A 23,217-nucleotide genomic window follows, 5' to 3' on the forward strand; every position below is an offset into this window, starting at 1 on the left:
AAAGGTTAATAATAGCACATTAAATAAAATAAATGATAAACATATTAACAATGCACCGTCCTTTATTTGAGTCTATTGAACTAAAGCAGGGTCATTCTACTTGATTGTTTTGTTTGATCATCAAAAGTACAGCTTTTTAAAAAAATCTGCTTTCTTATAATAACATTGTGAAAACAATTCTCATGTACACAGATCAACAAAAACAGACGAAAATGCTTAAGTATGATTGCAGGGGCAGTAATAGTGGTGTAACTTTGTAACGAAACACCATAGAAGAACACAACGCGCATGCGTAAAGTGCAGCTGTGACATCACCGTTGTCACAGGAGCCACACATTGCCAGTTTACACGGCGAAAGAAGAGGTTGGGTTTTCAAAAGATTACACTGTGGAACACAGTTTCAAACGTTTGTGTTTTCAGGCCCCCAAAACACTGTTGTCGTGTGAACAAAAGGCCAAACCACAACAAAAGTTTAACATTTTATGCAAGAACTGTTGCTGTGTGAACGGCCCCTTGGAAATTTACAAATATGCAAAACTTTACAAATGTTAATATCATCCCAAGTCTTGTGCTTTTTTTTTCTATCCCTGAATCATAAATTTGCACGCAGCCCTGCAGCAAATATATTACAACAGGCTCAGATTTTGGATATTTTCAGTGTTGCACCTAAATCAACAGAAAACCCAGGATAGAGAGGTTCAGTGAAAGTGGTCTGGATTTGGTGCAGCCGTGTCAGCGTGTCAGAATCAGAAACACTGTAGAAGGCCAGTGTTCCTGCTAAGTAATCCAGGTATATGCCCACTCTGTGGGAGAGAACTGGGGGAATTTGGCCTTTGTGAAGATTATTGTGCCAAAACGTGCAGCCGGATGAAGAGCAAGTTAATTTCCAGGAGAGCGCGTTGTGGCCAAAATAGCAATCTTTCCCTGAGCCTTTTCTTTCAATGCCTTTGTACGACACGGCCAAATCAACAATGCCACAATCCCACTCCACCTCCCAGTAGTGTCTGCCCCTAAGGCCTTTTTTGCACAGAGCCTGGTGATAGAAGGTGAATCTGTTAGGGTGATCAGGATGAGCCTGGTCCTTGTCGCCCCACGATATCTCTCTGTTTCTGTCAGACAAGCAAAGACATGCGGCTACAGTGTTGGGATCCACCTCCACTGTGGAGTCTGCAGGACAAGATGAAACTGGTTTAGCTCATGAAGCTGTTGTGGATGTTTGAGATGATATTTGATAAGAAAATAACATCATGCTTACACTTATATTTGGTCAAAAGCAGTTTTCTTGGTGGTATTTCCTTAAGCAACCTTGGCGTTTTTGACACTGTGATAGAAAGAGAAAAAAAAATCTCATTCTGTCTATAGAGTAACAACGTACAGACTAATCATAAGGTTTAGAGATTGAAACTGTTCACACTTACACAGATTTTCTTCATAGTGACTGAACAATACTTTCTTTTCTTTGTCGCACATGTTTTTAAGTTTATCTTTCTGTGCAGCGACAAACTCTGTCAGCACGTCAGGTCTGTCATGTGAGTTTGTGAACACAGGGAGTTCACCCAGGTGCTGCAAACCCTGCACAAGAAAAAGAAACACATTGTACAAATTAATATGCAAACTTTTTCAAATTTAGCAGCAAAAATGAAATACAAAATACTTCCAAAGACTCTCAAATTGAAGTGCCAAAGACATCATCACCTGCAGAAACTGAATGGGGTCCTCCATTAGTGAAAGCTGGTTGAGTTTCTCTTCTCTCCTCCTCAGCTCTAACACTTCCCGCTCCAGTTGCCCGAGATGAGTGTTGGTCCAGTCCACTCCAGCTTTCTCTGCTTCTGCAACTTTTTCTCTCATCTCAGAGCGTTTGTACTCCATAGAGCGGACAAATATACGGATGCGGTCCGCACACAGTCGCTCAAAGTCATCACATGCCTCCCATGCAGCATCCTGGTAGGAAACATGCACCATTTGTCCTATTATGACTGGTTACAGCAGGTATGTTTGTAGGATTTGAAGACAGGATTTGCGTGCTTAGCCCAGACTCCAGTAGAGGCCCAGGGGGGTCCTTCCCTGGGATTTTATTTTATTTTTTAATGGAAAAAGTTCTGTTTTAATGTTGTTATTTTTTAAATGCACTCTGTCATCCTATTTGCCCATAAAAAAACTGTTCTTTTTTTTAACTTTCCACATTAATGGTAAACTGTGATGAGAAAAAAAAGTAGTTTTTAGTAATTAGTATTGAATACAGGATACTTTACAAATGCTATGGTTTTAAATGTCTTGACTAGAGTTGTTAAAAAAAAGTTAAATATGCGTTTATGTTAACAGGGGTCCAAAGTTGCTGAATACATTAATTTAAGTACAGATATAATATCAGGCCTACTCTTATTTTTGAAAAATATACATAGTCTATATAGATACGGAGCTACTTGTGAAACATTAAGGACTGAAGCCACAGACACCCAGACCTAATGATGGCGCTGAGTTACACCATGTAACAAAGGACCTGTGGCTATTTTTACACTTCCTTCAATTATTCTGCAAAATATAATAATTAGCCGGATGTTTTTCAGTGCTGGTATGTCTCTCGGCTTCAGTCTACATGTACCAAACCTTGTTTCCTTAATCACATTTTCAGCATTCTTTTCAGTGCTTCTGAAGCTCAACATTTTCAGCATTGTTTTACAACTTTTCAAACAAATATGCCTAAAGAGAGAACAGGAGATCCCCCTGCAGTAAAAAACTGTTGCTTAGTTTACACCCACTCCCTTTCCTTTCGTCTTCATTCGTCTGTTAACAGGCACTTTGAATATCTTGTTTCAGATGTTTGATTAAAAACAGAAAAACAACAGAATAAGTATGTATGTTTGTACTCACCCTTATAGAGTCTGCGGCCCCTCTCAGTTCTGCCATTTTCCTCTCTGAATTCAGCACTCTTTCTGCCATTTCCTGTTTAGTTTGCTCCAGTTGTTTCTGTTAAAACACAAATAAAACACAAACACAAACCCAGGAGATTTTCAGAGCTTCAGTGACATTAACATGATGGTAAAAAAATGACTTCAGCATGGGGCTAAACTGACTTACCTGCATTTTAGACTTTTCTGCTGCCACTGTCACCGTGTCATGGCCTTTGTGCTTGTCCATCACACACAGCAGACATATGAACTGCTGATCAGTGCGGCAGTAAATCTCCAAAAGTTTGTCATGATAGCCACAGATGCTTTCTTTAACTCTCGCAGAGGCTTTAATCAGATTGTGTTTTTTTAACGGAGGCACCTCAAAGTGAGGCTTCAGATGAGGCTCACAGTAAGAGGCCAAACACACAAGACAGAACATGGAAGCTTTTCTCTTTTTCCCTGTGCAAGCGTCACATTGCACATCACCAGGTCCAGCAGAGGTGTCATCATCATCATTTTGACTTTTTGTCTGTCTGTGTTTCTCCAACAAGTCAGCCATAAGTGTGTTCCTCTTCAGATCAGGCCTCGGGGAGAAAGTCTGCCTGCACTGAGGGCAGCTGTAACTCCTTCCGTTGTTATTGTATACATCCCAGAAGGCATTGATGCATTTCATACAGTAACTGTGTCCACAAGCCGTCGTCACTGGATCCTCCAATAACTGTAAACAAATGGAGCAGTCAAAAAATTCCTGACTGTGTGCCATTTTCTCCCGCTCAGACGGACAGAATTAGTTTCATTTTCTCTGAAGGAGTGGCTTGTTGTTGGCTGCTTGCACTCAGTGACACAGATGTTGGCTGTGGTGACTGGTCTGTGTGAGTGTTTGTGTAAAACAACGTAATCCTACCATCAGAGTCAAATATTAACTGCAAGTGAAGGTTTAAAACTCAGCTGGAGTCAAAGTAGCCTTGTCAACTTCAGTTAAGTTTTTTAATCAAACACACAAAAGTTAAGTAAGCACACCAGCCACCAGAGAACAATGTTAGCATTATATGTTTTTTGCAAACCATTGATACATTTTAAGGTTTCATGTGAGTCATATCAACATTACTAAAGTCGTGCATTATATAAGCTGACTTTGTCATTGAGAGGTGGAGGCTGGATGCTGTATAACCAATGCGAGACGTTTGCAAAGCTGCAGACCACTGTTCATGATCAACATATAACAAAACCAGCTGTGATGTAGTTTCTTGCAGCTTGCAGCACCAAACGTGGGTGTTTTGTAGCAACCCATTGCTGTTATTCCAGTAAGGATATTGGCACAAAAGGCCATTATTTTGTGCAGACATCGCTACTTTTCCAGTAGATATTGTGCCCCCAAACCTGGGTATGTTAAGCCAAAACATCTTTCCTCAGTATAACAAAGTGGATTTTTTGCCTAAATTTAACTACACATTAACCACAGCACTGTTAACATGTTAAGTTTCAACATATCTGCTAGACTGTATCACCATTGGTAAACACACACCTAAGCAAGAGAGTCTTAATTCTGTTTGTTATGAACATCATATTTATTCTACTTAATAACTAAGATTCACAAGCAACAGTCTACAGTGTAAGTGGATTCATCACAGGATGAGAAACATGTAATATACACACCTGTGGCGTTAATGTCTTTCATCTTTTCCTTGCAAAACAAATCACATTCTAAAGAACAGTATCGAAATGAGAAATGATGAATTGATGAACAGATAACTGGAGTGAACACCTCTTTAGTGCCTGTGTTTAACACACGCACAAAACAGTGTACAGAGAATAAACTAACTGTTTTAATGACGCTTCACACGGACAACCTCGCCACTGGATGCCATTTCCTGTGGTGACTTTATCCTAACAGTGGCCCCTCTGGAGACCATGAACCCAGGGAACAGAGGTTGAGCAAATGCAGTGTGAACTCTGTGCAGGAGCATCATTTCACCAGAATCTGACACGCTGTAGAAGGACAGGCTCCCTGCCTTATGGTTCAGATACACGCCTACAGTGGAGGAGCAGTGGTTGGACACTTTGGTTTTTACTCCATCGTGCCAAAAGCTGCAACAAACATTTGAAAGAGAAATGCACCAGGACCGATCTGTGAATCCAAAGCTATTTTCATCCAGCTCTGCCCCCTTATAGCACACAGCAACATCAGCCCTGGGTCCCCGCCACTCAACCTCCCAGTAGCAAACTCCAGATAAGCCTTCAGTGCACAACACTTGATCATATTTGGTGAACCTCTCTGGATGGTATGGATACTTCTGGGCTTTTTTAATCCAGGTTACTTTGCTGTTTCCCTCAGAGAGCAAAAGGTTTTCAAATGCTGTGTTGGGATCCAAAATGAGGTGGCAGGAATCTGAAATGTGGAGGTTATGTTTCAGTGTGAGGCGCAATGTGCACTGAAAGGAAAACACTAAGTGTAACATTAGTGACTCACAAAGGGAGAACTCCTGTCTTGTCTTGGGATCAGAATCCACTTGAACTAAAAACAGAAAACACGACAGAAGAACATTTTGGTTAACATCCTTTTTACATAAAACTGCGTAATTCCAGTCAATCAACATGACAATGGCATTTTCTTACTTGTCTCAGTTATTTCTGCAATGACTTTGACCACATTTTCCATTTTGTCTCTCACATCAGAAATATTCTTTGTCACAAAATCAAAAGGTGTGTGTAGATGGATGTTGAAATCAAAGGGCATGTTGGGTTCTGGACAATCAAGAATGGATTGGCAGCTCTAGGAACATGTAAAAAGAGAAACACAATATGAGTTTAATAGCCCTACTTATGACATAATCCAAGGCTCAACAACAGCAACAACAATTGCCCAGGGGAAAGTCGGGCTAGCAAAGATTGGTAGAGTGGTAAAAAAAGAGAATTAAACTAAAAAAGGAATGTGCCATCTCCCTTTCATCTCATTTCTGTTGAGAGTTGCACATGCACAGTACCGATGGGCACAGTACACACCGGGCAAAGATAAAGTTTATGTTCTGGAGCACAAGCCAGCATATCAATTATCCTGGAAACAGGACTTTAAATGGGGATTTTAGAGGATGTGTGTAAAACTCCAACTGTGTATTGTGTATTTTGTTGCAAGTTATAGGGGGGATTAAACAGGGTTGATTCTAAAAGGCTGTAAAGTTTTTGAAAACGTCTTTGGAGTGCCATAACATAAACCATTTAGTCTTTAGTATTTGTTATTTGACAACCACAAATAAATAAAACAATTTGTAAATTACTTCAGACAACTAGATTTCTGTCCCACTTACCCAACTGGGCAAGTTTAAAAATACATCAACGGTGAACCCTCCATGGATCTGAATGCGTACCTGCAAGAAATGAATGTGGTCCTCAGTGAGTGACAGCTGCTGCAGGTCATCCTCTCCCTTTCTCATATCAGAGATTTCCTTCTGCAGCCGATCGACAAGCGCCTCAGCTCGGCTCACCGTAGCCTTCACCTGGACTCTGATTAGATTGTTCAAGGTACTTCGCCTTTTATCCACCATCTGGACAAATTCAGCATAGGCCTTCTCATTTTTATCAACCGCTGCATCCTCGTAACACTGACAGTAAAGAGAAAAATATAAATAATGTTAGTAAATATAGATACAGGACACATTAAAGAAGTATTTCACTGATAAAAAGAAGGTCCTTAAATAAAACTTGGCCGTCTTTACAGTAGAAGGATGAGAATACTCTTGAAATTGGTGTTAGCCTACATGACCAGAGAAAACAGAGGATGCTTTTGCTCAAGAAGTACAAAACCTACAACTACCAGAATGCACTGCTCCGCGCTGGACCAATAATCGCTCCTGCTGGTAACGTAAAGTGGACTGGTCCAAGTAAAACAATGGCGGCCGGCTGGATCTGGTATCAAAGTTAAACGGTAAGCTAAAACATGTTTCTGAAATATTTGAAGCAAGAAACATTCAACTCAGTAACAGAATCTTGTTTTATATTTGATCAGCGCTGCTTAGTTTTACCGTTACGGACATCCATTTTGCTGCTGATGATGATGACACCTTCCTGTTCACAAACTCTCACCATTACGGCAAAACGGGGTATTAAAAAAAAAACAAAAACATTTAAGGCAAGAAATAGGCAGAGCAGTAACACAGTCTTAATTTATATTTGATCATAACTGCCTAGTTTTACAGTTTGATATGATTTATTTGAATTTTGAGTTTGAGAGACAGCGAGCGGGGGTAAGTCTCTAGATCAGCTGTGTACTCTTTGAAGTGGCAGCTGGCGGTGGGCAATACCAAAATGCTGAAGTACAGACTAGTTCGAGCAACAGCCCCAAGAGCCAGCAAAACTCATCCAAATGATGTAAAAATTACATCATTTTGAGGAGTTTTGCTGGGGAAGGAGGGATGATTAGACAATGGTTAAATGGAGGAAAGTCTGCCACAGTTCATCTACACATACCACCCACATTGTTTTGACAGAAAGCTGTTTGAAAATTAGTGAAGTATCTCATTTAGCGCATTAAACTGAGCTGAGAAAAAAAGCAATTCACCTGCAGTTCTTTCATTTTCTGTCTCAGCTGCCGCAGCTGCTTCTCTTTCTCCTGTATTCCCTGCTGGTATCTTTGTTTTTTCTTTCCAAATTGTTTCTGAAAATGAAATTATACAGTATGGTTTAAAACAAAAACACTTAACAAGTTTGTGCATTAAAAATAATTATTCTTACTTGTTTGTCTTTTCTCTCTGCTGCAGCTGAGACAGTGTCATGACCTTTGTGTTCATCCATCACACAGAGCAGACAAATGCATTGTCCATCACTGCGACAATAGACTTCAAGCAGCTTGTCATGCTTAGGGCAGATCTTATCTTGAATGGAGGCTGATACTTCCACCAGCTTGTGCCTTTTGAAAGCAGCAGACTCGTAGTGGGGCTGCAGGTGAGTAGCACAGTATGAAGCCAGACACACCAGGCAGGACTTGACAGCTTTCAGCTTCTTCACATTGCAGAAGTCACACTCCACATCACCAGGACCGACTTCAACCTTCTCAGGAGGCGTGGGTTGTTTTGCCATTTTCCCTGCTAAATCAGCCAGCGCTGTGTTCTTGTTCAACACAGGTCTGGGGATGAAAGTGTGTCTACACTGGGGACAGTTATAAACACCGCGGTGATCCTCCTGGTCCCAGTAGCCATTCACACAGTCCATACAGTAACTGTGGCCACAAGTAAGAGTCACAGGACTTTTCAGTATATCCAGGCATATCGAGCAGGACAAAGGATCTGGTTCTTTCCAGCTTTCTGCCATCTTCATCAGAGCACTCTTAACTTTCGTTTTCTCTGAAACGATGCGTGAGTTACTTAACCCCTTAACCCCTGGACTGACATCAGTTTTTCTCGCGATCATTTAAAGCTCTAAAACCTGATTTTTTTTAAAAGGGCAGAAAAAAACATAATGAGCAGCTTGGCAAGAAAGCTCACAGGGAAATTATCTGAAAATGACGATAATAATAATTATTATTACTATTATTTTTAGCACTGACTTATGACCATTTTCTTTCCTTTTTGTTTGTTTTATTTATTTTCACATTTATTACAGGCAAGCTTCTTGTAACTTCATAGAAGAATGTTTTTGGTACGTTATGTCCTATTAAAACGTTTTAAAGAGCCAAACGAGGAGACAAGTTAGGAAACAAAGGAACCAAAAGTGGAAACAACAGGACACTTTTCTTGCGAGATTTGAGCAGAACGCGAGATTTTTTTTGGTAACCAGGGAGACGACGGCAGCGTACGTCCCCCTGCAGTAGGGAAGAGGCGGTGTGTTTCTCCTCTGGTGATGTTTGTTTTTAGCAGAGAGCATTTTACACGATGGAGCTGCCGGAGACGATTAGAAAACGTCTAGAAGACTTTTCCCGGACTGTGTTATTTGACCAGAGTCGGACGCAGCCTTTCACAAAGGAGAATGACACGTTTTTGCCACACGGTAAACTCATTTAGCTAATGGACGAATTAGCATCGATAGCTAGTTAACTAGCGACAGGAACTGCTGGATCGGGTTAAGTTTGTTTCCGTCATACCTTTACTGTGTCAGTATTGCCTAAAGAGGACTGCTTATCCAATACATTAATGTTATATCCTTTGTCTTTGTTTTCAGACAAGCGGGTCTTGTCTAGTCTCCACCTCCAGATGTCTCTGTACTTCAACATGTGGTTCTTCCCCCTGTGGTGGATCAGTGAAACTGTGATGCTGCACCTCAAGGTAAGTCAGAGGGAAAATGAGCTTATGTGAAATAGGCAAATCTGGTATTTATTAGAATGAATAAATTATCGGATTGTGTAAAAACGCATCTATTATAGCCCCCCTTATTGTAATTACAATTATGTGTATGCAGGGTAGACATGAATAAACTCTCAATCTTAAGAAAGATTTGGCCCCCAACGTCATCCAGCTACATGACATGACCCTAATAAGGGCAAGGGACTGTTTGGTATGGGGGGGGGGGGATGCTTTTCAGTTCTCAGTTATCAAAAAAAGTTTAGAATTGTAATTTTAAATTTAGCAACAAAGTGAACAAATTATTCAGATATGCTGATATATTTGGTAGATAATTGTCAATGACAATTGGTCAGGTGGTTGTATATAAATTCAATTAATTTCACTACATTGTAATTATTACCTCTACCAGTATCCTGCCTTGCCAGACTACTACAAGTTCATCCTTGTCACTGTTCTCATCGTGATGACTCTGATCGAGGCCATCAGACTCTTTCTTGGTTATGCTGGGAACCTGCAAGAAAAGGTGGTGCATCACTCACACAAACATAGAAATACTGTTGAAGTGGAATGGGTCAACACAACACAGACAGACAGACAGACACACACAAACACACACACGGCAGAGATTGTAATTCATGTAATGTTTGTGTTTATGGAAGGTCCCAGAGTTGGCTGGATTTTGGCTGCTGAGCATCCTGCTGCAGTTTCCACTCATCCTGTTTCAGCTCTTCAATGAAGCCATTCTCATACAACCCCTGGAGAGGGGTGTTCACATAGTTCTCGCCTTGTTCATACTCACACAGGTACGATATATATATTCCAAGAAAAATATATGTATTCCAAGAAAAATGAATAATTTTATCATTTCCATTTAGGATATATTTATATGTATATTTTAAAGTTGTGCATGTTTTTTAAAATTGTCATTGATTCCTGAATGATCCAGGCCCTCTCTGGTTTTGTGGCGCTCCGGGACATGGTCAGACACAAAGAGAGTCAATTTCATCTCCGGCACTTTGACTGAATTCTGAGGCAGACATCCCTGCATCACCCTGACACACTGGGACACATCCTTACAACAACAAAAATAATGTCACTTTTTCTATTCCATGTAGTACATATAATAAAACAAATGTTGTCCCTGTTGTTGAGTATTTAAGAAAAAAACATTTGGACATATTTATTTTTATATTTTATAGTCAATGGGATTGTATTTTTTATTGATTTACAATAAATAAAATTCATATAACACAAAATGTGTATAATTTATTAGCCAGCTAATGTACTGAAACGTTGACTTTGTGTTAGTTTGCTCCAGTGTTGGAGAGTAACTAATCACAGTAATTAAATTATTATTTTTTTAAATTGTAATCATTTACAGAGGAAAAAATCTGTAATTAAATTACAGTTACTAATCAAAATGTTGGTGATTGCAAAGGATTTACATACGAAAAAAATCAGTAGAAAGTTTAAATGCTGAATAAAACATTAATTCTGTTGCTTTTCATCTTTTTGCCATGCAGTAATGCCTTCTTGTTCTTTTCAGCTTCATAGTCCTGTTTAAAACATTTGTTAGAAAAAAATCAATTGTAATAAGATACATTACTCTGATGAGATAATTTAAATGGCTACATAACTTGTTACATTTTTTAGCAGGGTAAATAATAATCTCTGACATATTACATTTTAAAAATAACCTTCCCAACACTGATGTTTATTCAAGCACATAGGTTTGTCAACACTGCAGAAAATAGATTGCAGCATTGTTGTTAACATTGCATGCAAAAACAACTTTTTAAAGAGTTTCTGTCATTTTGTTTAAATGGAAAGGGAGCATGTTAATAAACAACAGAGATTGTCATCTGAATTTCATTTTTTAGGATTACTACTAGAGGGTTTCACTTCGATCCAGACGGTGGGCCTGGGAAAATCTGGAAAGGCCCGTACTCATGAGTACTCATGTCAGGATTTCACTAACCTATCAATGAGCCAGCAGCTTTGTATCCATCAATGGAGAGCATTTAACCCGCATGACTGATCAGCTGTTTCTGCTGTCACAAAAGCCTTTTGTTTTGTTCTCTCAATGTTTAATCTATATCAGTGCATTTCTGATATTTTCTCTTGATACTGTGTATGTTGAGAGTTTGAAATAAAGACTTACTGCTCCACTCATGAGACGAAAAATAATGGCAGATGAAAACAGTATATCAGTGTGGACCAATTAAGTAGGAAAAAAAACTTCTTAAATATAAATATTGTATTTCCATCTTGTATTGACGTTTTTATTTACTGTTTAAGGTTTTACGTCTTGTTTGTTTTGTTGCACCCTCTTCTTCTGCAGTAGTATATTGCCCTGTGACTGGAGAATTAGCACCTCCAGCTGCTTATCTCTGCAAATCTGCTGACTGACAGAATGACAGCTTGCCCTCCCTATCAGAATCATGAATTTTCTTCCTATGAGATTGAGTTTTTCTGAATCTTATTGGATGGGCAAGCTGTGCATCTGGGTGGGCCTGTGGCTTTCCAGGCCCACCTCTAAAAGTTTGATCCACATCTGAATGAGTTATTAAACAAATTATTTTATCCCAACATATCTGTTATTATACAGGTTAAAAATACCAAACCATAATCGAATTGATCCATTAGTGCAAGTACATCAGAGAATAGAGAGAATAATATAAATCTGCAGTTCCCAGATGATAAATATTGTGCCCTACAATTGGGCAGACTGTGATGATCTTGTGATCACCTCAGTGCTTATTTGGCTCTCTCTTCCAGAGTTAAAGTGCCTGATATCCTTAGACTGAAGCCTACCGAGGGTGTCACTCTGTGGACGCGGAAGTTCCATCTTCATGCGGCCTGAAGGCTTTGACAGGGGGGATAAAACATCCAGGTGCCTTTCGCCCTCCAAAGTCTCTTTGCATAGTCTGATGGAAAATGGATAGGGAGCACAGAAAACATTTTAAAAAATCAGAATAATGAGGTGAAATGCTTCATGCTTGTCTTAACATCACTGCACAAAGATAAGGTTTTTTTCCCTCCAAATCTTTGAACTATAATAATAACTTGAGAGAATAACAGACAAAGAGAGAGTGCTCAAGAGGATTAAAAGTTACCTTACCCTTCTCCTGTCAGGTCTGTGCCCCTCACAACAGGCACAAATAAATTGCTGCATGGTTCAGTGCCTCTCCAGGGCGCATCAGGACTGAGATCTGTCTGGTTCTGCTCTCCAAGTGTTATACAAGACAACAGTGGCGAACCCACTGAATAAATGACAAGATTAGATACCTGAGAAGAAGAGGTGAAGTTCGCTAACAATGATAGCTAAAAAAATACGTTTCAATTGTTTGTTTTTTAATCATTTCAGTTTCATATATTAGTAAAGTATGTGTGCACATGAAACCTTCTGAGGAATCTTCTTCCCGTTCATTACTCTGCCGTTTGGTCTCGGTTATGTCTGCATGTGAGGTGGAGGAAGCCTCAGGCACATAGTAACGTCCTGAGACCCGTAAAGACTTTCCCTCTCTGAAAATATGTCGGGTGTTGAACTTGTCAGTGGTGAAACCTGACAGCAAGCGCTTTGTTGGAGCAATGTCTGGGAGCATCTTGACATATATGGATGAGGGAGACCTAAAAAATGAGAGTCATAACAAATAATGAATCTGAATGTTCCTCGATACATAATTATCAACAGTGTATTGATAAAGATACAGCATCTCTGAGGCTTACCTGTGGGGTGCTGTGAGGGAAAGTGGCAGCCCTGAAAGAGGCAAAAGAGTTTCATTACAAAAGTGCTACAATGTGATGCAGGCTTAATTTAGAGATGACGAAACTTTAAAAAATGAACTGAGTTCCATCTTAAACTATAGCTGTGTGTGTGTGGACAAACCTCTGTTGACTTTACGGGAGACAAAGGTTTGCTGGGGGCGACGAATCTGTTGCCAGTTGGAAAGTATGAAATTCGGAGAGGATGGAAGGAGAGCACTCATGTGCAGCAGCTGACAGGAGCATTTCCACTGTCCAGCGTCCACCCCCGGGTCATCTGTTGAAGAAAGTCAAGCACAAGACCCTTCCTAATGCACTGATGGTTCAAAATACTTTTGCTTTAACCTGCAAGAAACACACAACCTGACTTCTATTTATTGGACAATGAAATACTCAGGGGTGGTACTCATGAATTGAAGTGAACAAGGGCAGCATTTAACAACAGCAAAACTGTACCAAAATATCTAACTCCAAGTCTCATTTAGCCAGTAGTGTGCTCAGTACTTTCCAAAAGTGCATTTTTGGTGAAACGTTAAGACATAAAACATGCTAGTACAAACAGTCTCATGCACAGTTGAGCAGCGTGCCTGGGTACGCGCAGGCATTTGAATTCTGCTCAATTCGAGCTTATACAAACGTGCATGTCCAGGGCGTGCTACCTGTTTAAATCATAATATTTTTAGCAAAAATGCATGTGTTTTGGAAGTACTGAGCATATGACTGCATAAAAGAGAATTGGATTGTACTCCATGTGTTGTGTGGGAGTTTTTATGCAGATATTTTGATTTAGTTTCCCTATTGTTAAACACAGTCCCCAATGACTTTAAAGAAAGTACACTAGCTTCTTTATTCATTGTTCACTGTGGAGGAATGCAAGAAACAAAGTTTTCTTGTTGACTTCAACATAACACGGCATGATTATTTGATATTCGAATGGTCATTTTGCAGGTGACATATTCTTTTAAGTGCACATTTGAGGCACTTTTACTTTTCTTGAGTAATTTTTTGCATGACTGATACTTTTACTCCACTGCATCTCAGAAGGAAATACTGTACTTCACCACACTGAAAACTTAAACTATTCAACAGATTAAGATTTCAGATTAATAATACAATGTAGTATTAACAAACAAAATATGATGTATTGTTATGGAAAGAAATAAGACTTCACTATTTTCACTTTTTGTGCATTAAGTATATTTGGATGCTCATAATTTTGTACTTGTGAGAGAGTATTTCTACACTGTGGTATTACTATTTCACTCAAGTGCAAGATGTGAGTACTTCTGCCACTTCAGAAAATACTTCATGAGTCTTTACCAAGATCTCCTTCATATTAGGAAGTGAAAGGCAACATGATTAACCATAACATACAGAATATGGAACTAGTTTATGGGAGTGGAAGGGCGCGTGAAACATGATAAACGTTACCTGTGTGAGGTGACACAGCTCTGTAAATACTGTGATGCAGACATACGTTTACCCCGTAATGTGGGCATGCAGCTTTCATGTTTCCGTCATTCTAAAACAAACAAAAACAAAAAAGCCCAAAATCCTGGTCAAAATTACAGATTGTGTTATATCAAACTTAAAGTGGGCAATTGAAAGTATGCTATGACTGGCCAATAATGTGCCAATAATCTGAGAGAATTCATTCAGATGATCTTTACCTGGACAGGTTTGCAGCTCTGCCACAGAGTCACCTGACTGACCTCCCCAGTGTAAGTGGTGGGAGGAGGGACCACAGATTTTCTGATCAGGCCATTTACCTTCACAAAGAAAGAAATATTGAATGGAACAACTTGAGAAATCCTCCTATTTCTCTGTTTGGTTGGCTCTGTGTCCTAAACATATTCAAACTCTCTCTACTTCATACCTGCCACTTTTTCCTGTGTCTTCCCACAGGCTTTTCCTGGATGCTCTCTTGAGGTGTGTCCTCTTGAGACAGGTTGCACTCCTGCAAAGACCGTTTGTTAATCAGTCTTGTGTAAAGTCAGTAAAAGTTAACCAGACATGGTTGTGTCCCAATGAATAGGTAATTTAAACACTTACAATATTTTTTATGCTGCTTTGTGTGACCCTTGGCTGTGTGCTAATCTTAACTCTCTCCTGTCGCAGCCTGTTCCTTTCTTTATGACTCCTCAGTCGTTTATTTTTCTTTCTCACTGGAGTTTGCTGTAAAGGAGAGCAGGAGCATAAGATAAACAGACAATAGACATGAAATGTTTTCTGTTTCCGTTTTCACACAGTGATCCAAATGCGATATTAACCTTACAAAGAAAACAAAACAGTCACATAAAAAATCCCATGGGGCAGCAGATTTATGTCAGCATACCTCTGTTTGTAGCTGGTTCAGTAAATGAACTGGGAGTCCATCAGAATCTGAACTATTTGAACCACTGGTGCTGTGAAAGCCAACAAGAAATATTCACATTCAAGCTTAGAGGGAGAACACTTTATACTGTACATATCCCATTTGGCCCAAGTCTAACTTTTCATGTGTATTTAAGATAATAATAACAATAATAAATGACTGTATCACCTGGTTTCCAGGTCAGACATGGAGACGTTACAGCCAGTGCTCGAATCTTTGCCCACCTCCTTTCTCAACATTACTGCCAGCTCTGTCAGACAGTAAGTGGTCTGACATAAAAAGCACAGCGCAAACATAAAACACAGCTGCACACATACACATAAAATGTTCACAATTACATCTCAAAATTACAAAAGTCAAACTTTTAAAACAGTTGCCTTGGTTTATTTTGGTGCATACTATTTTTTTAATTTTATTCAACAGATATAGGGGCATTTATTGGTAAAATGCAGTGCTGATTTATCTCTCACCTTTGTTGGATCTGGATCACAGTAGTCCAGCAGGGTGTCACAAAAATGAAAGCCGAGGGACTTCAGGTCTCGAGTGGTAAAGTGTGTTCCTCTCCTGTTGCCTAACATTCAAACACATGATAGATGCTCATACAAGAGAAGAGGAAGCAAGCAGACACACACTCATATACACCCAACCTGAAAGTTTTAATTCACCTAGAGTGGAGCCTCCAAAGGTGGCCTCCATAGTGTAGCTGTTTTTGATGCCAAGTCTCCACATGGCAATCCGTCCTGTTCCCTCTTTGCTCTTCTGCACCCGAAACTTACAACTCTTAAAGGAGAACTATTGAAGAGAGCGATTCAGTGTAACGGAGCTCTTGATTATGCATGGTCTTGTGATGTACAAAGAAACCCTGCTTTATGCAGTCTAAATAAATATTTGAGAGTTTTTCAAAAATTGCAACTTTACCTTATCACTGGCATTCTTGCTCATCATTAGCGGAAAGATTCTCTCGTGCAGCTTCAGAGAAGCATTGCCTCGGCTGTTGCAACCATACATGAACACATTGTTTTTACGATTGTGGCCATGAAAGTCACAGTAAAGAATCACTTCTGTCTCAGCCATGAGCCTGGGGAAAATACATCAAAACAAGACTCAGTTTATCAAAGTCACAAACAGAAAAATGTATGAGAGAAATAGAGAGTGTGCAAATACAGCATGACAAGTTTGGGAAGCTTGTTTGAAAGTTTAATAATTAAAGATACAATTTACAGCAGAAAAAAGTTCCTGCCTCTAATCCATGCCTCTTTTCATCTTTCCAGGGTTCCCACATATTTTAAAGGACAAAATTTCAAAACCATGACTTTTCAAGGACCCATAATGAAAGAAAATCTTGCTAAAAACTTGCCTGGCAGTTTTTAAACATTCATATTTCACAGACAGACTGTGTCTGGGAGTAAATGCAAATCAAACAGCAGATTTGTGCTCATGCAAAAATCTGTGCAATGAGTTTTAATTTTGTGTGTTTGTTTTGTTTTTTCACACATTTTTTACTGAAATCCAATCTGTAGAGTCTACTGTCCTACTCTAAAAAACACAAACAGGTTGCTCACAGGCAAGAAGTAGAACTGATCATTTTTTGTTTTATGTATGCTCAAAATTAAAAGATAAAATAGCCTTTCATATGACTTGCACATTATTAACAATGTACTGAATGACAAGACACATTAGCAGATACAGAAATTAAATAATGATAAAGAAGGGAGGATTGATGAAAACACCACATTGATTTCTACTAAATTGAACAATGTGCATGAAATACGAGTTCTTAAATATGTAGCATGTGTTTTTATGTTTTTGTTCATGCATGTGTACAGCCATACCTTTCCACCATGTTTATGGTGTGCCACACAGAGGGGAAGGAATCCTTGAGCAATGTCTTGTAGTTTCTGTTGAGGTCCCTGCCTGCCAAAGAGCAGCGGTAATTTCCAACTACCACACCATCTGGATTCAGCATTGGCACCACCTGCAGCACCGTACATCAAAATCAGAAAGAAAAGTTTAATAGCAGTATGTAGAATTACAACATACAATGAATCATTACACAGCATCATCATTCTACTCATTCACCATCAACTTCATACATTTCTCAGAAATATCACAAACTGGAAGCTTTATGATCATGATTATGAACACATATGATCTTGAGGTATCTCACCTTAAAAACAAACAAATCCCTGAGCAGCTGAGCATCTTCTGTGTCCCCAAGCAGGAAATCTAGGAATCCCTCCATCATCCAGGACCCGTTGGTTTCTCCTGGGTGCACTCGGGCTGTCACAACCACAACCTTTTTGGCCTTAATGCTGCCCACCCGGGATGTGATTGTCAGCACATACACAGCGTTCCCAGCGAGGCTGTGGCACAACACCCGCAGCGAACAGTATGAAGCAACTACTTTGCTGGAAGAGATGCGCCTAAGGTAGCGCTGCAGGTGTGAATAGGTGTAGGGGTAGCAGTGGGCCAGATAGCAGGTGTCTAAGTCATAAGGGAACTGGAGAGTCCAGGTGAGTGAGTACAGGACGATGGTGTCACTGTTGTTGTCCTTTGCAATCTAAATAGAGACAGATATGTTTTTACACTTTAAAACAATGTGAGCAGGTAATGAGGAACTCAAGAAGACATGACATGAGTAAAAAAGATAAGATAATTACCTAAAAAAGAGCCAAAAAAACATTGGAGAGACATAAACAAACAAGAAAATGACCTGTACTTAATAATAATTTAAATTCTGTAACATAATTTTTATCTACAATTACGATAGTTAAAAAATTATATAGTTTTTTGGAAAATTTTCCTTAGCTTTCTTTAACTTTCAAAAAATGTAATTTTCTATATCTATCGATTTCTTGCATTTTGCAGGACAATTTTTGTCAAGTTGCTGATTGCATTTTCCTCCATGTTTTCTAAAGAAACTATGACAAATCTGCTCAGCGTCCAAAGCTTTAAATGCTTGTGAAAGCTGTCTGAATGCAACACAAGAAAACAGATGCTGATGCAGGTTTCAAATGGTTAAGAAAGATCCTGCTTTTCAGTCACATTTTAGTGACAGAACACAGAAGGTCCTAAATGTTTTAATTTACTTACTAAAGATCACATACTTAACTTTATTGCCAGCCATATCCCAAAGAAAACCATACCATTTAGAATTATTTAGTTAATTGAACAAAAACCAACGTACAATATTAACTTTTGAATACTGTCACTCAATTTGTGGAATTTCTCGATTAAAGGTGTTTGCCAAGTAATTTTTTTTTTTCACCTGCACCACCATGCAGTAAAAACACATCTTTTATATAGACAAAATGATGATAAGATGATAACCTATTTCAAACAAGTTTAAAACATCTGCATATTTCATTCACATACACTGAAGATGCTGGAAAAGCAGAAAAGTTCTAGTAAAGTACAGTTTACTGAGAAAAGCCAGTCAAGATGCCACTTTTGAAATTTCATAAACTTCACCTACCGGATTGTTACGGTAGTATCTGATATTTGAGCCAGAGCGTTGCCATCCAACACCCTCCTCGTTGGCCGCCCTCTCAGAGTAGAGGAGTGGTCTCATACCCTGTGAATACAGGCTGCTGCTCTTCATCAAGTTGACTATGGTGAAACGGTAGGTAACGCCAGCCTTCATGTTTCTGACCCTGAAGTAAAACCACTGCGTGTGCTTTCTGGTGTACATGTCTGTGCGCAGGGTGAGCTCATAGTCATAGACACCCCTGAACAGGACAGAAATATAATGGGAGACAGAGAGAATGAGAGTAACTAAACCTAGAGCCAGAGAAACAGCAAACAGGGATAAACACATATATATATACAGTAATAGCTGAGAAGCTGCAGCAACTTATCAGTAGGTAAGGCTTTAGAGACTCACACTTGCACAGCCTTCTGAAGGTTCCCACTCTCAAATCGTGACTCAAACTCAAGAGTGAAGTCAGTCTGATTGTCAAAACAAGTGGCACTCTTAACGGGCCCCCTGCATCCTCCAACACGGGAGCAGGTGAAATAGGGACGTTTAGTGGCTTGAAGAAGTGACAAGAATGTGAAAAGAGTGAAAAACAAAAGCTAAATATGTTGAAGCTTTCAATAAACATGGATTTACATTGTTTTTCAGAGAGCAGCGACAGCATGTATCGTGTTTATCTAGAAACTGATTGTTAATATCTAATGGCCCACCACAATTCCCATGATATCGCATTTCAAACTGTAAGCAAGACTTGTACATTGTTATGCAGTACTTAACTGTGATATCAATATGAAACCTACATCATGAAGCATTAAGGAGTTAAGATGAAGTTGTTCTCATATTATATTACTGCAGGAGATTATCTTAAATTCAGATAATCTAACCTCTGAAGCGTAAAGTAACTCAAAGTATTATTTCATGTTGATAAGAATTTATCAGCAAAACCATGGTGACATAATGTGCAGAGCAGTAGCAGAGGTGGGACCAAGTCATTGTTTCAAAAGTCACAAGTCTCAAGTCTTGACACTCAAATCCCAAGTCCTAAACTTTGAGTTCTTTGAGTCCTAAACAAGTCATCATGCACTCTTTACCAAATATGCCGTTTTAACAGCATAGTAATAACACAATAAATCTTCAAAAGTTTGAAGGTTTTTCAAATTTATATTAATTAAAACACTTTTTTTGGAAGTTGCTGCATCTCCATCTGTAATTCCAAACTCACATTTTGCATACTGCAATTATTTTTTTTTGCTGTCTACAACATAGTTTTTGTTAGTGTCAAAAGTCAAAGTGAGGTCACAAGTCATTGTTGAAGTCCAAGTCGAGTTGCTTGTCTTTTTTGATTTTGTCAAGTCCAGTCTGAAGTCATCAAATGACTTGAGTCCAAGTCACACACCTTGAGTCCACACCTCTGTCACACAGCCATACACGTAAACTGCTGGTACAACAACAAAAAGTCTTAGGTGCCATAATTTACCATGGTCAATGCAGTACACCACTTTCCCCCTCTCCTCTCCTGCTGGCATGGGTGTCCTCTCATGTCCTGTGAGCTGGTAGAAAGGCTCTGGCTCTGGGGGGTCCCACTCTATAACACAATTATTTGTTTCATTATGTGCTGACAGTAAAAACAAAAGGGCATGCTAAGTGTTAATTTATTGATTTTTTTGTTGTTGTTACTGGAGATATTTTGTGTCTGCTTACAAATTCAGCTCATTGCCTACTTTTGTGCTGATTAACATCTTTGTGCATATCTGTATCTTGTCTAATAATCAGTGAGGGAGGAAGTATTCAGAAGCTGTCAGATAAATTTTGTGAAGTAAGCACAATATTTCCCTCTGAAATGTAGTAAAAGTATAAAGTGGGATGAAAAGAAAAGACTCAAGTTAAGTACAAGAAGACTACCTTAAATTTGTATTTAAGTACAATAACTGAATAAATGTACTTAGTTACATTCCACCACTTCTAGTAACATAACAGTTCCAGTACAGTTTTTAATTACCTATGTGATGGACAATGTCGCTGATGACCTCACACTCTATGGGCCAACGGGGTTGGGGGATGGATGGGATGTTCAGCAGGTCCGGCGGTGCCCTGAGCCTCAAAATGGGTCGGCCACTATCAAAGTCTACAAGCAGCTGCCTGGTCCGCAGATTCTGACAGAGGTTTAAAGATACTGAGAGGAGACATGAATCACACCTTCAGTTACTGGTCTTTCATGCTCCTGTTTTTCCAGTGTACTCTGGATATACATTTTTCATCAGGTCTGCCCGTTTACCTCACCTAGCGCAGACATGCTTGTTCACATAAGAAGGGATTATGCTGTACCTAATGGCAGTAATTATCCCAGTTACAAAAGAGCCTGTTTAATATATAATGATCGCGCATTAGAAAGGAGATTCCATAAATGGTGACCACATCTCCTTCCTAACATGTAAACCCAAACCTGTACATGACAGTCAATATTAGGATTCACCACATCAAACATGAGACAGTGGTGTCAAATGAGGTTAAACAGCAACAAGTCGACACAGATCTACATTAACCCTCTCAAATTCACATTACAGTTGCAGCTAGGCTACATACAGTCCACATGCATAAGTTATCCAAATGCAGCCTATGTGAAAACTACTTACAACGCCTTGCTAATTGCTCCTCATCTTCCTTTGCGTTGGAGTCACTGGTTTCCCATTTGTCCAGCTGATGCGTTTTCCACCAATTTCCGAGAGCAGAGACAGCTGGTGGTGTTTTCTCTGCCTGAATGGAAAAATGTAATCCATCAGTGTTATATCCTAATTACTGAACTAAAGACAGAAGTGCTTATCATCTGTATCAACCCAGGCTTGTAATCCAGACACTGCAAACATAAATTATGTTATCATGAACCAATATAGATTTTTCAGGCCTATTCCAGTATCTGGTCTTCGCTCACAGAATATCAGATATAACAAATTGGAGTCTTATTGCTAATAATAGGATGGATTAAGATGAACACATAACAGCGGGTGTTCATCTCTTTACCACTCTTTATTTATTTACCATATTTCCTCTGCTCCATGGATTTTAGTTTTGTTTGTTCTTTTTACATTTTATTCTATCAATTTGTGTTAATATATTGCTGTAAATTGTTTCTGTAATGACCTCAAACAAACATCCACTATTTATAGTATATATGTGTATACAGACACACACAGAAACACACACACACAAAGTGGTACACATAAACGCATAATACGTGTAAGACATATGAGATATGTATTCATATATGTATGTCTCTATATGTAGAGCATAGACGTATATTTTATTCTATTTACTTTACTAGTTTAAAAACCCATTTTACTTTATTTTACTAATATATTTGTTTATGTGATCTGTTGCTAATTTCATTGTGTTTTAATAGTAATTATGCTTTGGCAACACATGTCGAATATCCTGCCAACAAACCTATTGACTTAAATTTAACTGAATTAAGCTTTCCAGACATGGCTGTCTTATAAATTCTATTGCTAATTTGAAATATACTGTAAATAACACACGACTAACTAATGATCAAACCAACTGTTGCTGAACTGATACCCCTTTAATCCAAAATGACCATTACTGTTATGATGATGGCACACATTTGTAGCTCAAGTCCTGGCATTAAACATTTTTACATCTTGGACAATAAAATCATGTAACATCGTCCTGGTGTATAATGATAGTCTGAAATAATGTCGAAGTGAAATGAAAGATTTAAAAAATAAAAAATAAAAAAACATGTTGAAGAAAACTTACATGTGAGATGTTCAGCGTGGAATTTGTCATAGGCATCTTCGGCTGCCTGTCTGTTAAAAGTAAAATATCAGAGAAAGACTGCTCTTCGATGTACTGTTAGAACAAACTATTAAATGTACATTTTACTGGTTTGCTAGATAGCTCCAACACAACAGCTCATACAGCAGTACAACTTCCCTCTTAAGCACAGGACCGGGTGACCCAACTTCTTAGCCCTACCCCATAAACAACTCAAAAACCTCGACGACACTTGCTAACATTTTCTTTAGCTTCTTCAGTTGACTAACTGCCACGCGCTGCTCTGAACTTGTTCACCAATACCGTTTTTACAATATTTATCAGTGACTCTTACCTCAGTTACATTTCAGTAACACAACGTAAAATTTCTCTAATAAACATAGGAGCGAAAAGCAAATTTAGCGGCTGCTACAAGTGGAAGAATCTCTGAAAACCTGCTGTTGCCAAGCAACTGGTCGTTTCAAAAACACCGCGGTTGCCGTGGATATGGCAGTGAAGCTCTCGAGCTCCGACGTGCAGTAAATGCTTCACAGCTGTCGTAGAAACATGTGAATGGCGTTCAAGCGGTCAAGCCAGCCCACATGACATTTTTGCGTTGCGCGTAGAAAAGACATTAAGGAAAGAGCAAAGCTCGCTGCTGGCGTGACC

The 23,217-nt window shown here is 39.1% G+C and overlaps 4 protein-coding genes across 4 annotated transcripts; 1 reads left to right on the forward strand and 3 right to left on the reverse strand.

The window, feature by feature from the left end:
* Window positions 1-44: 44 nt before the first annotated feature.
* LOC121949790 (E3 ubiquitin/ISG15 ligase TRIM25-like) lies at window positions 45-4,285 on the reverse strand. The gene is made up of 6 exons (XM_042495555.2): window positions 3,079-4,285; window positions 2,872-2,967; window positions 1,696-1,941; window positions 1,419-1,572; window positions 1,256-1,321; window positions 45-1,167 (listed from the first exon to the last, which is right to left on the reverse strand). The coding sequence occupies exons 1-6, from the start codon at window positions 3,652-3,654 to the stop codon at window positions 638-640; spliced, it is 1,668 nt and encodes a 555-aa protein (XP_042351489.2). The 5' UTR covers window positions 3,655-4,285; the 3' UTR covers window positions 45-637.
* Window positions 4,286-4,435: 150 nt separating this feature from the next.
* Window positions 4,436-8,233, reverse strand: LOC121949795 (E3 ubiquitin/ISG15 ligase TRIM25-like). Its single transcript, XM_042495563.2, has 6 exons — window positions 7,620-8,233; window positions 7,447-7,542; window positions 6,257-6,490; window positions 5,508-5,664; window positions 5,362-5,406; window positions 4,436-5,280 (listed from the first exon to the last, which is right to left on the reverse strand). The coding sequence occupies exons 1-6, from the start codon at window positions 8,199-8,201 to the stop codon at window positions 4,718-4,720; spliced, it is 1,677 nt and encodes a 558-aa protein (XP_042351497.2). The 5' UTR covers window positions 8,202-8,233; the 3' UTR covers window positions 4,436-4,717.
* A 409-nt stretch (window positions 8,234-8,642) lies between these two features.
* tmem17 (transmembrane protein 17) lies at window positions 8,643-11,335 on the forward strand. The gene is made up of 5 exons (XM_042496610.2): window positions 8,643-8,870; window positions 9,042-9,145; window positions 9,573-9,686; window positions 9,823-9,966; window positions 10,110-11,335. The coding sequence occupies exons 1-5, from the start codon at window positions 8,756-8,758 to the stop codon at window positions 10,185-10,187; spliced, it is 555 nt and encodes a 184-aa protein (XP_042352544.2). The 5' UTR covers window positions 8,643-8,755; the 3' UTR covers window positions 10,188-11,335.
* A 126-nt stretch (window positions 11,336-11,461) lies between these two features.
* Window positions 11,462-23,093, reverse strand: agbl2 (AGBL carboxypeptidase 2). The gene is made up of 23 exons (XM_088080027.1): window positions 22,904-23,093; window positions 22,552-22,601; window positions 21,411-21,531; window positions 20,777-20,950; window positions 20,255-20,362; window positions 19,186-19,333; window positions 18,778-19,030; window positions 17,470-17,862; window positions 17,135-17,277; window positions 16,221-16,380; window positions 15,968-16,094; window positions 15,773-15,873; window positions 15,471-15,571; window positions 15,264-15,333; window positions 14,981-15,103; window positions 14,805-14,885; window positions 14,599-14,697; window positions 14,360-14,450; window positions 13,053-13,205; window positions 12,893-12,923; window positions 12,567-12,793; window positions 12,285-12,426; window positions 11,462-12,090 (listed from the first exon to the last, which is right to left on the reverse strand). Exons 2-23 carry the CDS (start codon window positions 22,585-22,587, stop codon window positions 11,877-11,879), a joined length of 3,096 nt encoding a protein of 1,031 aa, XP_087936153.1. The 5' UTR covers window positions 22,588-22,601; window positions 22,904-23,093; the 3' UTR covers window positions 11,462-11,876.
* Between the last annotated feature and the right edge of the window lie 124 nt (window positions 23,094-23,217).

The sequence above is a fragment of the Plectropomus leopardus genome, chromosome 7 (assembly GCF_026936395.1).
Source record: "Plectropomus leopardus strain MGB_pleo_1.0 chromosome 7, ASM2693639v1, whole genome shotgun sequence".
In the NCBI taxonomy this organism is placed as follows: Eukaryota; Metazoa; Chordata; class Actinopteri; order Perciformes; family Serranidae; genus Plectropomus; species Plectropomus leopardus.